The following is a 12,284-nucleotide window of genomic DNA, read 5'->3' as shown; positions in this document are numbered from 1 at the left end:
TGATGACTTCTGTATCACCTTGTCAAGGAAAATCAATTACCATGCGTCGGAGGAGGGCCTGGCAGCCCTTCCTCCACACTGCCCACAATGCTCATGGCTACGATGGGTGCAGAATTAATACTCTAGAGAGAGGATTTCTAATGGCTTTGGATTCCTGATCAATTAAATCAGGAACCACCTATGAATTTTGGGGATGTGGGTTGGGGATTTTTTCCCAATACTGATCAAGATGATATTTGAGTATTTCTCATGATTTTTAAAAACCTTTTTTTTTCATTGCTTGTGTGTTGACAAGAATATAGATGAGATACTTGTGAGCACACTTTAGGGAAAAGGTACATATTAATGAGGTCAAAGACTACAAAGACTGTGCAACTTTTGGGGCTCTCGACCTTGGGCGTTGCTCTGTGTGTACTTGGCAGTGGTTGTTCTAAGAAAAATATAGAGGGTTTTTTGCTATTTTCAGGTTTTATTACATGCAAACAGACAAATATAAAGACATAACCATGAGCTTCCTGTTCCAAGCAATTTTTATGACATTGGCAAACCAAAATGGTACGATTTTTGCAGGCCTTGGTTTTATGCGTTGGCTTGAAATGGAGAGTGTGAACACACAAGGAATGTGGGACTTCTCTGTGGAAAGTAAAGGGCAAAGCAAAAGTGCCTGTTTTTTTCCTGGCACCTGCCATTATGGTGTGTATTTCTGATCTTACGTTTCAGAGTCTGTTGAATGGATTAATGTGCTACAAGCCCGATGACCCAATTGAATATTTGGAAACCTGTTTGCAGAAAGTAAAAGAGCTTGGAGGGCCAGAAAAAGTGAAATGGGACACTTTTGTCAGCCCAGAAAAGAAGACCCTGCCTCCACTCAATGGAGGACAGCCCAGGAGGTCTTTTCTCAGGAATGGTAATGTATTAAATGTAAAAATGATTATATTTCTTGTGCTGTGTGTAGTTTTACATCCACTGCTGAATTATTTTGTAGCAGATCATGCCTCGCTCTGATTTTCCGTGGGCAAAGGAGTCAAGAATTCTATTTCCTTGCATTTTGGCCTTTGTTTTTCTCCTTCCATAGCAGATGCTAGGCAGGAGAGGAAATTGTGATCGCTTTGCAGCCAAGTGATGGATGTATGCTGTGTGAACATTTAAGACATTAGTGGGGAGATTTCTTGTAACCTACTTCAAACGTTTGCAAAGAGAGGGGCAGAGCTGAATCAGTGCACTTGGCTTTTATTTTTATTTGGTTCTTATGGATGACATACATACCAACCTCAGTGCAGTTACACTAAGTGGTTTTTCTAGTTTATATTGAAGCTATATGCTAATTACTAAATACGATGCAAATTATAAACTCTTAGAAAAAGGTGCATCTCTTAAAATCTAAGCAGATGTCATACCAATACCTGTAATTATTTTATTTGTAACGCTAACAAAGAGTAATTAGCTCATCTTTCAGTTGCCATAGTTATTCTTCCTTGCCATGCAGCATTTCATTTAACTAATTAGCAGGAATACTGTCTCTACATCTGTGGGCAGCATGTGTCACCAGAGGAGTCCTGCTTAGTGGTACAGGTTATCTGCACAATACAAAGCTCTTCTGCTCACAGGCCACTGCTGAACTCTAGGTGCTACGGGCAGATGTTCACAGCAAACCTGATGTGCTTGTAAAGAAACTCCAGAGAAAACCGACTCTGAGTGCTTGCAATTTAATAAATCAGCTAAATAGAGGCAAGGAGTATTTAATAGAGCGACAGCAAACGCAGTGTGAAATTATGAGATATACTAATTTAAATCTGTGTACACAACAGATTCTGAGTTTTCTGCCTATTTCTGCAATTTCCAGTGTGTCTCACTGTTTTACAGTGCTGCCTGATAATTCCAACTTCCCATACCGCCGCTATGACAGACTCCCTCCCATCCAACAGTTCTCCATCGAAAGCGACACCGACCTCTCAGAAACGGCGGAGCTGATTGAGGAGTACGATGTGTTTGACCCTGCCAGACCTCGACCGAAGATTATCCTTGTCATAGGTACGAAAGCAGTCGTTTCTACACGATTTTCTCTCTGTTACTTTGCCTTTTGGTTTGTACTGCAAATACACTGAATGCCTGTATGAATTCAAACACGATTTTTTCCATCTGCCCTAGCAAGTCGTGCAGCCCAGTTCAGAGCTTGAAATTGTTGCTGCTGAGGATGTAGCATCCCAGCTGTAAGAGTTTCAGGGGTGACAGCGAGCACCTGCAGTTGTGTTCTGTAGCCTGGATGCTTGTTGGCTGCTGGAGAGCTCGTGGTTTGGTTATGGAGCACATCTGCCAGTTTGATTTGGTCTTAACTAAACCTGGCTCACGCATTTTGAGACAGCAACACCACGTGAACCAAGTGCTCTTCCAAGGCATACCCCAGATTGAACTGGAACACTGTTATAGGTACATTCAAAGCTGAGCACAAAAAAAGGTATTTCAAAACATTGGATAAGCCAGCTCACAAAGGTGATAGGGAACTGTTGTCATGTGTGTTTAGAACCCTGACAAGTGGTCAGTATGTGCAGCTGGAGTGAGCACACACCGTCACTAATCCTTTGCACTGATAAATTAATCCCTATATCTAGTTGGCAAAAGAATCCTGTGCCAACTTCATGGACAGTGAGCACTCAGTTGGCATTAGCTAGTTGTGCTTTCTCCCCAGATTCTCTCTTGTGAGCAGTTCAGTGTCCTTTCTAAGCAACTTGTACTTTCCAGCCTCAGACAAGCATAAGTTATTAAAAAATAGCTGCAGTTTAAGTCTAAATCAATGTTTTATTCTGTTTTTGAACTGAAGTTCTTTGAACTAGTTTTCGTTGTCGTCTGCAATAGTTTTCTTCAGAAATTTTATGGCCAGGCCTAATGCTCTGAATGGTTTAAAGAGTTACAGCACAGGTGCCAGGTGATGGACAATTGCATTTTTAGTCTATAAAGCTTTATTTTTAGTAAAGAGAGATACTGCTTCCATAGCAAAGAATGGTGTAGTAAAAAGGAGCAGAAATGTCTTCTCTGTACTACAGAGTGGACTCTCTAAGAACAGCGTGTCCTCTGGGCTCTGCATCCAGCAGTTCTCAGAAATGAGCTACTGGAACATATTAAAACCAGAAAAGCTGGCATTTTTCTAGATATTTGTGGGATGCCAAAGGAATTGCTTAGGGCATTTGAATTTTCTTAAATCTTTTGTTTCAGAATTACAGATCTCGACGTGCAAATCTCTCCACGCCCCGCTGAACTATAAAGGTTGCAATTAGGTGGAGGAATAACCCGTACCTTTCTTTCATCCCAATTAATTAGCCAGCCTTCCTTTTCATAAAGGAGAGGAACTGGCTCCTTTTCAGTGACCACAGAAGGCTCTTAATGCATTGAAATCCGTGTAGCTCAATGGCAGTGGAGTGATGAATGTTGGTTTGATTTCGGGGAGATAAAGAGAGATTGGCTTTCACCTCCGGAACTCAGTGCAGGTGCATTTGAAGTGGAATCCTTGAGCTCCAGCATGTAGTGAACAGACCACGGGTTTTACAGAGCTTCTCTTTCCTCCCATTTATATAGGGAACGTTGTAAACATTCCACAAAGGCTGTTTCAGGTTTATATTCCCCCTGAGTTCCTCTGAATCTATTACGGTGTGATCTGATGGAAACACGGTACCGTGTGTGGCATAGCAGCTATTGAACATTTTTGTACAGTACCAAGAAAATTTCTCCTCCCAAATTCGACTTGCCATTGAGAAAGCACATAAAAACACACACTGGAATGACTAAAAGAATAAGTGATATACCAAATAAAAGAGGAAAAAAGAAAAAAGTGTACTATTCATTTCAAGAGGCAAGTATGGCACGCAAAAAATGTGTTGCATACTTTCCATTTTGTATGAAATGGCAACAAGAAATTTAGTTAAGCAACATATTTATGTCAAATTAGTGATAACTAATCATCCTGCCTAGCTCAGGTTGTACTGGCCCCATTCACTGTTAGGGACTGAAATGAAGATAAAGACCTGTCTTCTGCTTCGCATATTAGGTGAACTTTTCTTTATTAATGCATTAGCCCAGGATCTTTTTAATGCTTCCATAAAGGTTTTTACAACTTCTTTGCTTTATGAAATCTGTCATCCTTACAATGAACCAGGTAGCTCCAGGGCAAAAGAGAACTCACTCAGGAAGCTGGGGGTTTTGTTCTTTCTCTGGGTTTGCAGAAGAGACCTCTGCTGAGAGGGAAATCTGCAAAGCTGCAAACTGAGTGTGTGACTGGATTTTAGAAAAGTCAAGTGGAACCTGGCTGGGTGGTACACAGCTGAATCACTGGAAAAATTAAGTTTCTAAGGCACTGTAACACTGGCAAAACCAGATTGTGTTTAAAAATGTGCTTCCTAATATACTTTAACAAACACATTTTTACTAGTGATGCAGCCTGAATTTAGAGATCTTAAAATATTAATGACCTGGTGTCATTAGCACCTTAGTTCAGTGTGGTTTTTAGCTGCATTTGTTAAAAACTTGCATGTTAAAAGAATACACTTTCCTTTTGTGGTCGAAGTTTAAAGGCTAGATCAAAGACAGTGCTACCAGCAAGCAGATGCCTATTGATTTGTTAAATCCAGTCCACCGCTAGATTTTAAAGTCAAGAATATTTACAGAAATCTTATTATTAGGTGAATTTATTCTGAATTTGCAACAAAATTGAAATTTTGAACTGCTGTTGACAGATTGAAACAACTGCTTCAGTAAAACTTTTTCTGCATACAAATCTTCACTTGAGACCCATTAGCAAACATAATTTTAGATGCAACAAATGTTCCCTAGTCTAGACATCTTCTAGAAATATGTAAAATAATCACACTTTTCTTGCATAATGCATAATCTCAGAATAAGTTAAAAGAACAAAAACCAGAAGTGATTTGATTTTCCTTTCTTCTGAAGAGTTTGTCAGTGTGATTTATCAAAGAATCAGGAATGGATACATCATTCAATAAATTATAATGATTTGCTGTAGGAAGTAATTTTGTCCTATCCCTTTTCCCTTATTTTTTTACCTGAATGTTTCCCCTCAGAATGTAAATGGATAATCCCAGCGTGCTATAAAGGGATATATTTGGACCGAGAAGAACAAACTGTGTGAGAAGTTTATGGACATTAAAGCAAATACTTCATTAGCTATTTTCTGATTGCAATTCAAATTGAAAGAACGGAAGTGCCAAAGTATTTTTTTTTTCTGCTTCTCTTTAATGACAAAGCAAAGCTCTCCCTAACTGGGGTGTGAAGTCCATCTACTTGTTTCAAGCAGGTTTTTTTCAGCTATTTTGTGCTTTTACAGGCTGATGTTTTTTCAGGTGTCAGTTTTGTTTTTCTGGCGTCTTTGGCCTCTCTGTGGGAACACGAATGCTTGTTTACCTTGTTGTCAGTTTTTCTGTTTCTAATTTTCTACACATTACCGGTACATGCTTTGCATTTTTACTTCTCTTAAAGAAGAGAGAAACATATGGCTTTGTACGACAGAAACACCGAGTGAACGGAATGAGGGAAGAACGTTTTCCATTGTGACCTTGCTGTACCGAGATAAGATCCAGCTTTTCCTTCTTTCCTTTGCTTGTGTGTTTTATAAATGTCTATAGTTGTGGTGACTGGCTGGATGTTACAGATAAATGCTTGTAGAAATGTTATTGGATAATGATCAAACCTTTTTTTTTCCCAAGGGTATTAGTGATCTGGGGGCGGGGGGGGGAACACCTGGACAATGTGCACATTTCTCTGGGCATTCTCTTCCAGCGGGTCCTGCTCTGAGTTGCAGAGGGCAGGTGGAGCACTGGCACTGCAGTGTGGGGGCACAGAGGGCTCCTGCTGGCTGCTGGTGGCACTGAAAGCTCTCTGACAGTGATGCCGGAGCACAGGGCTGGACCTGCTCACACAGAGAGGGCCATAAGTAGAAATAATTGTACAGTTTATCCTGGAGCCAAAATTGTATTAATTGTAGAAATGCCTAAAGGCTATTTATGGGAATAATACAGAGAATATGTTAAAGGGTTACATGATTACCAACAAGAAGCTCAGTGTATTCATATTTACTTTCATTGCGTTGCCGTATTTTTTAAAGTTCATAGAAATTTTATATTTTTAATCTTAATTCTTTGTCTGTTGAAATAAAATTCCATGTTGTCCCACGGAATTCCCCAAACTATAGCTACTTAGTGCTGGGAACTATTACCAAAAGATTTGGTTGGGGTTTGCTTGGTTACACTGTCCAGTAGCATACACTTTTCTAAATATAAACAGTTATTTTTATTCCCTGGTTTTACATACTGGATTCCAGATTCTCTGTTCATCACATCATGACATTTCCTTTTAGTTCAGATATGGTCTGATTGTTTTACAGGCATTCTTGCTTCTGCTGTCCAGCTGACCTTCATTTCAGCTTTGCCTCCGGTGTAACGTAGCTGTTTGCTGTGATTTTGATACCCCTTTGGCCTGTATTATATCTATTGAAGGGTCTCTTCAAGTTGTCCAGCAAGCTGAACCCGCCAAACTGCTTCTCTGGCAGGTGCTTCAAGCATCAATACCAGAACTATGCATGGTTCAATAAAAGTCTTTGTACCAAATCACTATGGAAACAGCTGATTATTTAATATTTTTCTGTGTTGTAAAATTAGAAAACCTCAGAAACTCATGCAAGCATGTTTAGGAGCAGATTTTATTAGTTTCATTTCATGACTAGTCCACTGATTTAATTGGCTTCTTTAAGTAAGTATGATTCTTTCTGACATGAATACAGTTCAGACTATCTGGCTCTGCCAGAACAGAATTCAAGAAGGGAAAAGTTCATTTTCTGTTCCTCTAGTACAGATCTAGAAAAACTCTGTTCCAGGAGCAGCTTTAGAATGAGGTCAAGCCTAAAACAGTGCATTTGTTTTTATTTTGCAACTAGGTTTGTTTGTTTTTTTTTTTAACTTCACATTACAAACTTTATGATCTGGTAGATGAGACAGATTTCCAGTGGCTGGTAACAGGTCATGCAAGAGCAAGATTTACTCTAATAATGGTTGGAAAATTGGTGCCCACAGCAAAGATTTCATGTGTGATCGGGTTCTTCAGGTGAAAGGTTAATTTAATGTTTTGCTTATAATTCCCAATAGGTGGCCCAGGAAGTGGTAAAGGAACCCAGAGTTTGAAAATAGCCGAACGTTACGGATTTAACTACATCTCAGTTGGGGAACTGCTGAGGAAGAAGATCCACAGCACGAGCAGCAATAGGAAATGGAGCCTAATTGCCAAAATAATTACCACTGGAGAACTGGCCCCTCAGGTAGAGCGTTCCCTGTGTTCATGTTTGCTTTCCAGGACTTGTACATGCTGTGTTAATGTGCACCAGCAAGAAAACTTCCTTTACAATATTGAATAAACCACTTCTTTTCTCTGTGAAAGGAAACAACCATAACTGAGATAAAGCAGAGATTAATGCAGATCCCTGATGAAGAGGGGATAGTGATTGATGGATTTCCCAGAGATGTTGCCCAGGCAATCTCCTTTGAGGACCAAGTAAGAAATTGTTTTTATTCCTAAAATAACTTACATATCTCTACAACAGTTAAGCTTGTTGAAATCATCAGTCAGATTCCAAGAAAGAGCATTGCTCTTTAGATCTCTGCAAGTACATAATTACAGGTTGACAAAAGGTTGTTCTTTTGCTCTATGTTATATTCCATCCTGTCTGAAGACAGACTATTCTGTAAAAAGAAAATGTGACAATATAACCAATAATCCAAGCCTATTGTCTCGGTAATGAGAGTCCTTGCAAGATGAAGGAGGAAATCTAACAGTGAATATTTTTTGTATCTTAGTGATTTAGAAAAGGGGAAAACGTATTTCCATATCTATTTGTTCAATTTAATCTAAAGTAAGATAAACATACTTAAAGCAATGCTTTTAATCTCAAGTTTATTGCAGTGCATTGAGAAGGCGAATAAAATATGAGTTAAAACTGCCCATCTTTTTTACCAAGGTTTTGTAAACCAGAAATTATGCTTTTTTTTTAGAGAATGACATCATTTTGTTTGTTCTACACTACAGCTCTAAGGTTGAGTCAGCTGAAACTGTTTCCTTGAGTGTATTCACATGTTGTTTTCATGTGTGTATTTTAAACTAATCTAAAAATACTTAAACTCAGTGGAAAAACAAACAATTTATATCATTTTCTGATGAAGCACTGCTAAGCATAACAGATCTGGTCACAAGTAGAGGTTGCAGTTTCAGAGCTGAACTCTTAAGACTGCCTTCATGCAGAGCATTTCGAAGTCCTTCACAATTGGGGCACTACTGTTTCTGTACTTGGAGTTCCAAGTGGCACTGCCAAGGCAGAAGTAACGAAACAAAGCAGCTAATGAGGCATTTCATTAATGTGCTTTTACGAGGTTTTATTCTGGGCAAAATTTAGAAGACTGAATTGGGGAAATTAAAGGAAACAGGCAAAATAGTTATTACAGGAAATAGCGATGACTGCCAACGATATCTCCTTACAATTCACAGAAGAGGAGACTATTTTATGAGTGAAACAGCAGAAATGTAGGCTTAACCATCATTGCCTTGGACCATTTTTTTTTGTCCAGTGTTACGTGATAGTGTGACTTCAGTGCATTTCCTGGTGCTATAATTTTGTGCTGATGTTGTTTTTGATGAAAGAAAGGGGGATACGAAACTGGAAGAAATGACAGGAATTAAGTGCTTTGAATTGTCCTAGGCTCAGGTTCTCTTTCTACAGAGGAGAACCAGTTAAACAACACTGGACTGTATTCTCAGAGAGTTCCTTCATTTTCAGTCAGTTGGGATTTGCTAAATCCTCCTCAAGGCCTGATTCTGCCTGAAGGATAGATCACTACCCAAGTCTCTAGAAAAATCCAGGAGCACTTCATACAGGGACACCTTCCAATCTTACCAGTTCTCAAAGAAATACTTGAAAGAAGGAATCATAGACCTTTTATAGGAGCACAGGAAGGAAAATGTTATCTGTTGAGGCTCCCTGTTTTTTATCTTTCATAGCAGCTGATCTGTAATATGAACATATCTAAGGCCAGGGAAATAAATGCACAAAGGATAGACATATTTCAACATTGAACATCTGTGTCTATATCAGCATCTCCGGTGAGATATATTCGGTGTTTTGTCTTGGATTTATAGTTTAAAGAAATAAAATATACTTGTTTCTTTAAAATTCTCTACTTAGTAAGCCATAATGCTAACACATAAGTAGGAAGGCCTTGTGGGAAGGAAATGGGGACTGTGAGCAGTGGTGGTGCTCACCTTCCTTCACAGGATGAGGCTGACAGTAACCCATGGCACTCAGGTTATTTATATTAAGCATGCTAACACTTCCAAGGCACTCAGAGATTCCTCAATGGGAAGTGCAATTGAGTTGTGGAGAATTCAGTAATTAACTGTTGTGATAATTTGTGTAGGTCTGCAATTAGAGTTGCTAGGGGGGGTTTCCACAGCTTGCTTTCTAGCAGCGTGTAGAAGCACAGAACAGAATTGGTCTCATTAGCCACAAGTGACAAGATGAGAAATAGTTGGTTAGTTGAAATTTCAGCAAAGAAAGTTTTGATTGAACAGTAAGACGATTTTAATTAGATCTGTTAAGCAACAGAACATCCTTTGAAGAGAATGGTGAGATCCCACAAAATGCAAATGGTCGAGTCATACATGTGCCTTATTCTTACAGAGACATCCCCTGTAGAACCCTGAGATCTGTTCATGAAAAGTTCTGAGGAAGAACTGATTCTGATTGTTATCACCCCATTGTCGTGGGTCAATACTTATTCCTACAGGTGGTCCCTTTGAGACCATTGCAGTGCTCAAGTCCCTGAAAACAGCAGAAGAGTTTGTGTGACACAGACAAATTCTTTGCCACTGTTTGCACAAACACAATCTCCAAGAGTATATGTAGTAATACCAACAATAAATTGGGGGAGGAGGAGCAAGTTATTAAACTGAATGGAAATAGAGGTGAGTAATACAGGGTATTGAGAGAGGCTGGAGCAGAGACTAAACAAATGTGAGGAAAATTGGAAGAATGTAAACGAACCAGGCTACAAAGACCTGACATAGTTCAAGAAAGCATGTCTGGTGGTTATTGGTCATCAGAAGTCTATGTTGTTTTATTACACGTATGTTGTTCCTGTGTGAGAAAGTATCTGGACCCAATGTATCCTAAAGAGACAGGAAGTCAAAACTTGGACTAGGTGTGAGCTGGTCAGTAAATGGTGAACCAAGAGAGAGCCTGTACAGTTTTTGGTCTCAATCATGTCACCTTCCCATTCTCCACCAGTGCCTCTTCTGGAAAATGGGTGATGAACAACTGAAAAGGCATAAAATCTGTCTTGTTCCCAAACATTAACACTATAGTTCCCTGAACACTATTTACTGAACATTTTTTGTATGTATTACTACATGGCTTTCAGCAGTAAGAGTTGTGCTAAGTTATTGTAAAAATAAACTGATTTGTATTGGAAACGGTTTACTGTGTTACAGCAGAAAAGGACAGCTCAGGCACCTGGTTTCTCTTGAAAGCACTTATAAAATCTAACTGCTGTGTTTGCAGTCATCTGTAATGCAATAAATGATTTATGCTAAATTAATTCAGTTTATGGCTCACATAGCTGTTGCTGAGACTTGACACTATTTGAGCTTTCATAGTCTCTTCATTTTGTGGAAAAATCAAAGGGGTACAGACCATCTGAACTGCAGTTCAGTACCTGTCCTACAGAACATTCTGTTACAGAAATACATGGTGATAAGGACTTCTTTTGTTAAACTTTGCTTCTGATTGCTCTTGGTACTACCAGCACATTTTTATCCCTTCGACTCGTCCAGAAGCTGAGCTTTTCTCTGGGAAAAGATGTTATTTTTAGTAAACTAGTCAAAGCAAAACAAATTATGCTAACATTCCCATACATAGGTATAGCTCAAAGATGATGATTTCCTTATTATGTTGCCAGACTCTCGTGTGGACAGTAAGTTCTCAACATGTTGCTAGGCAGGATTGTATTAAAACATGTTTCAGCAGGGTGACTAAAGTACTTAAGATAAAGCAATGTATCATTGCAGCACTCACAGTATTTCTCTTTTTGCTCAGATCTAGAAACCAGAAGTCACAAACTCTGCTTCCAAGCAATACTGTCAATCTGGAATAAGTTTTCTTTGAGTTTCGGTTTTCTTTGAACTTTTTATCCAAGGTGAAATAAGGCCTGTAGTTGTCTCTTGGAAAAATTTAATAAGTAAATTCTCTCATTGGAAGTCCTAGATTGTTGCCTTACCCTCTCATTCCTTAATTGCAGAGAGCAGAGTCAGTGCTGCCAACGCGTACTTTTAATAAAGCCCTGAAGTTCCAAGCAGTCACAGTCGTGGAGAAAAAATGAAAACATGAATTTTAAAGTCTTAAAACCAAATAGAGCTTCAGGTTGATATATATCTCTGAAATGTATGATAATTTCTGCATTTTGATCATTTCAAAATCCTTCTGCATAGCAGTGCAGATTTAATACTGATGTATTTAGCCTTTCAGTTTGATCCTGGGCATGAAACTATCCTGAATCACAAATTTCTAAGCTATCCATGATCTCTGCTGAGTGCAAATGGTAGAAAGGTGTTTGGATTTCAAGGACACATTTGAAAATGCCAAGGAGAAAATTATTTATTTACCATTAACCTGTCAGCTTGAAATTCAGCAAGTCCCCTCCAGTCCCAGCATGCTGAAGCATCCTAAATATCTTCCTCTCCAGTGCCAGTGTAATGAAATGCCTCTGACTGGTGTATTGTACTCAAAGGACTTGGGAAGAAACTGCAGTTTGGCTTTCTGTGTAATTCCTCACATGGTTTTTACCCTTTTCCCAGGAGGAACAATTAACTGCATTTCACAGTTAGTTTCAGTTACTGCTTTGCTTTGGTTTGTTTCCCCCCCCTTTCAGCCATTCACGTGTGTAACTTTCTTCCAATCTAATTCCTTCACCAGTATTAACCTTGTTAGTGTCAATAAAGTACCCATGTAGTTTGCTTAAAACATATTGTGATTTTTTTTTAGTAGTGACATAAATGTAGAACAGGTATTAGAATCATTGGCTGTTCATTAATGAATATAATTTAATTATTTGATAAAAGAGGAAAACTGCTTTTGTAGAAATTACCTAAAAAAATATTTTTGTCGTATATGACCTGGGTGACAAGACTATATTTCAGTAAAAGATAAATTTAAATTTATATGGCCAGGAGTGAGGGCTCCAGGA

General features: G+C 38.8%; 1 protein-coding gene across 1 annotated transcript in view; it reads left to right on the top strand.

Annotated features, from left to right (window-relative positions):
• Nucleotides 1-720: 720 nt before the first annotated feature.
• The window catches only part of AK5 (adenylate kinase 5), a 75,153-nt gene continuing 63,589 nt past the window's right edge, over nucleotides 721-12,284 (top strand). The window contains exons 1-4 of the mRNA XM_018083767.3: nucleotides 721-907; nucleotides 1,864-2,031; nucleotides 7,146-7,315; nucleotides 7,435-7,548. Coding sequence (XP_017939256.1) covers nucleotides 739-907; nucleotides 1,864-2,031; nucleotides 7,146-7,315; nucleotides 7,435-7,548 — 621 coding nt within the window. The 5' untranslated portion in view covers nucleotides 721-738. The remainder of the gene's footprint in view (nucleotides 908-1,863; nucleotides 2,032-7,145; nucleotides 7,316-7,434; nucleotides 7,549-12,284) is intronic.

This window comes from Manacus vitellinus, unplaced genomic scaffold, assembly GCF_001715985.3.
Source record: "Manacus vitellinus isolate BGI_N305 unplaced genomic scaffold, ASM171598v3 scaffold_67_pilon, whole genome shotgun sequence".
Classification (NCBI taxonomy): domain Eukaryota; kingdom Metazoa; phylum Chordata; class Aves; order Passeriformes; family Pipridae; genus Manacus; species Manacus vitellinus.
This window is presented reverse-complemented; position numbering and strand designations above follow the sequence as displayed.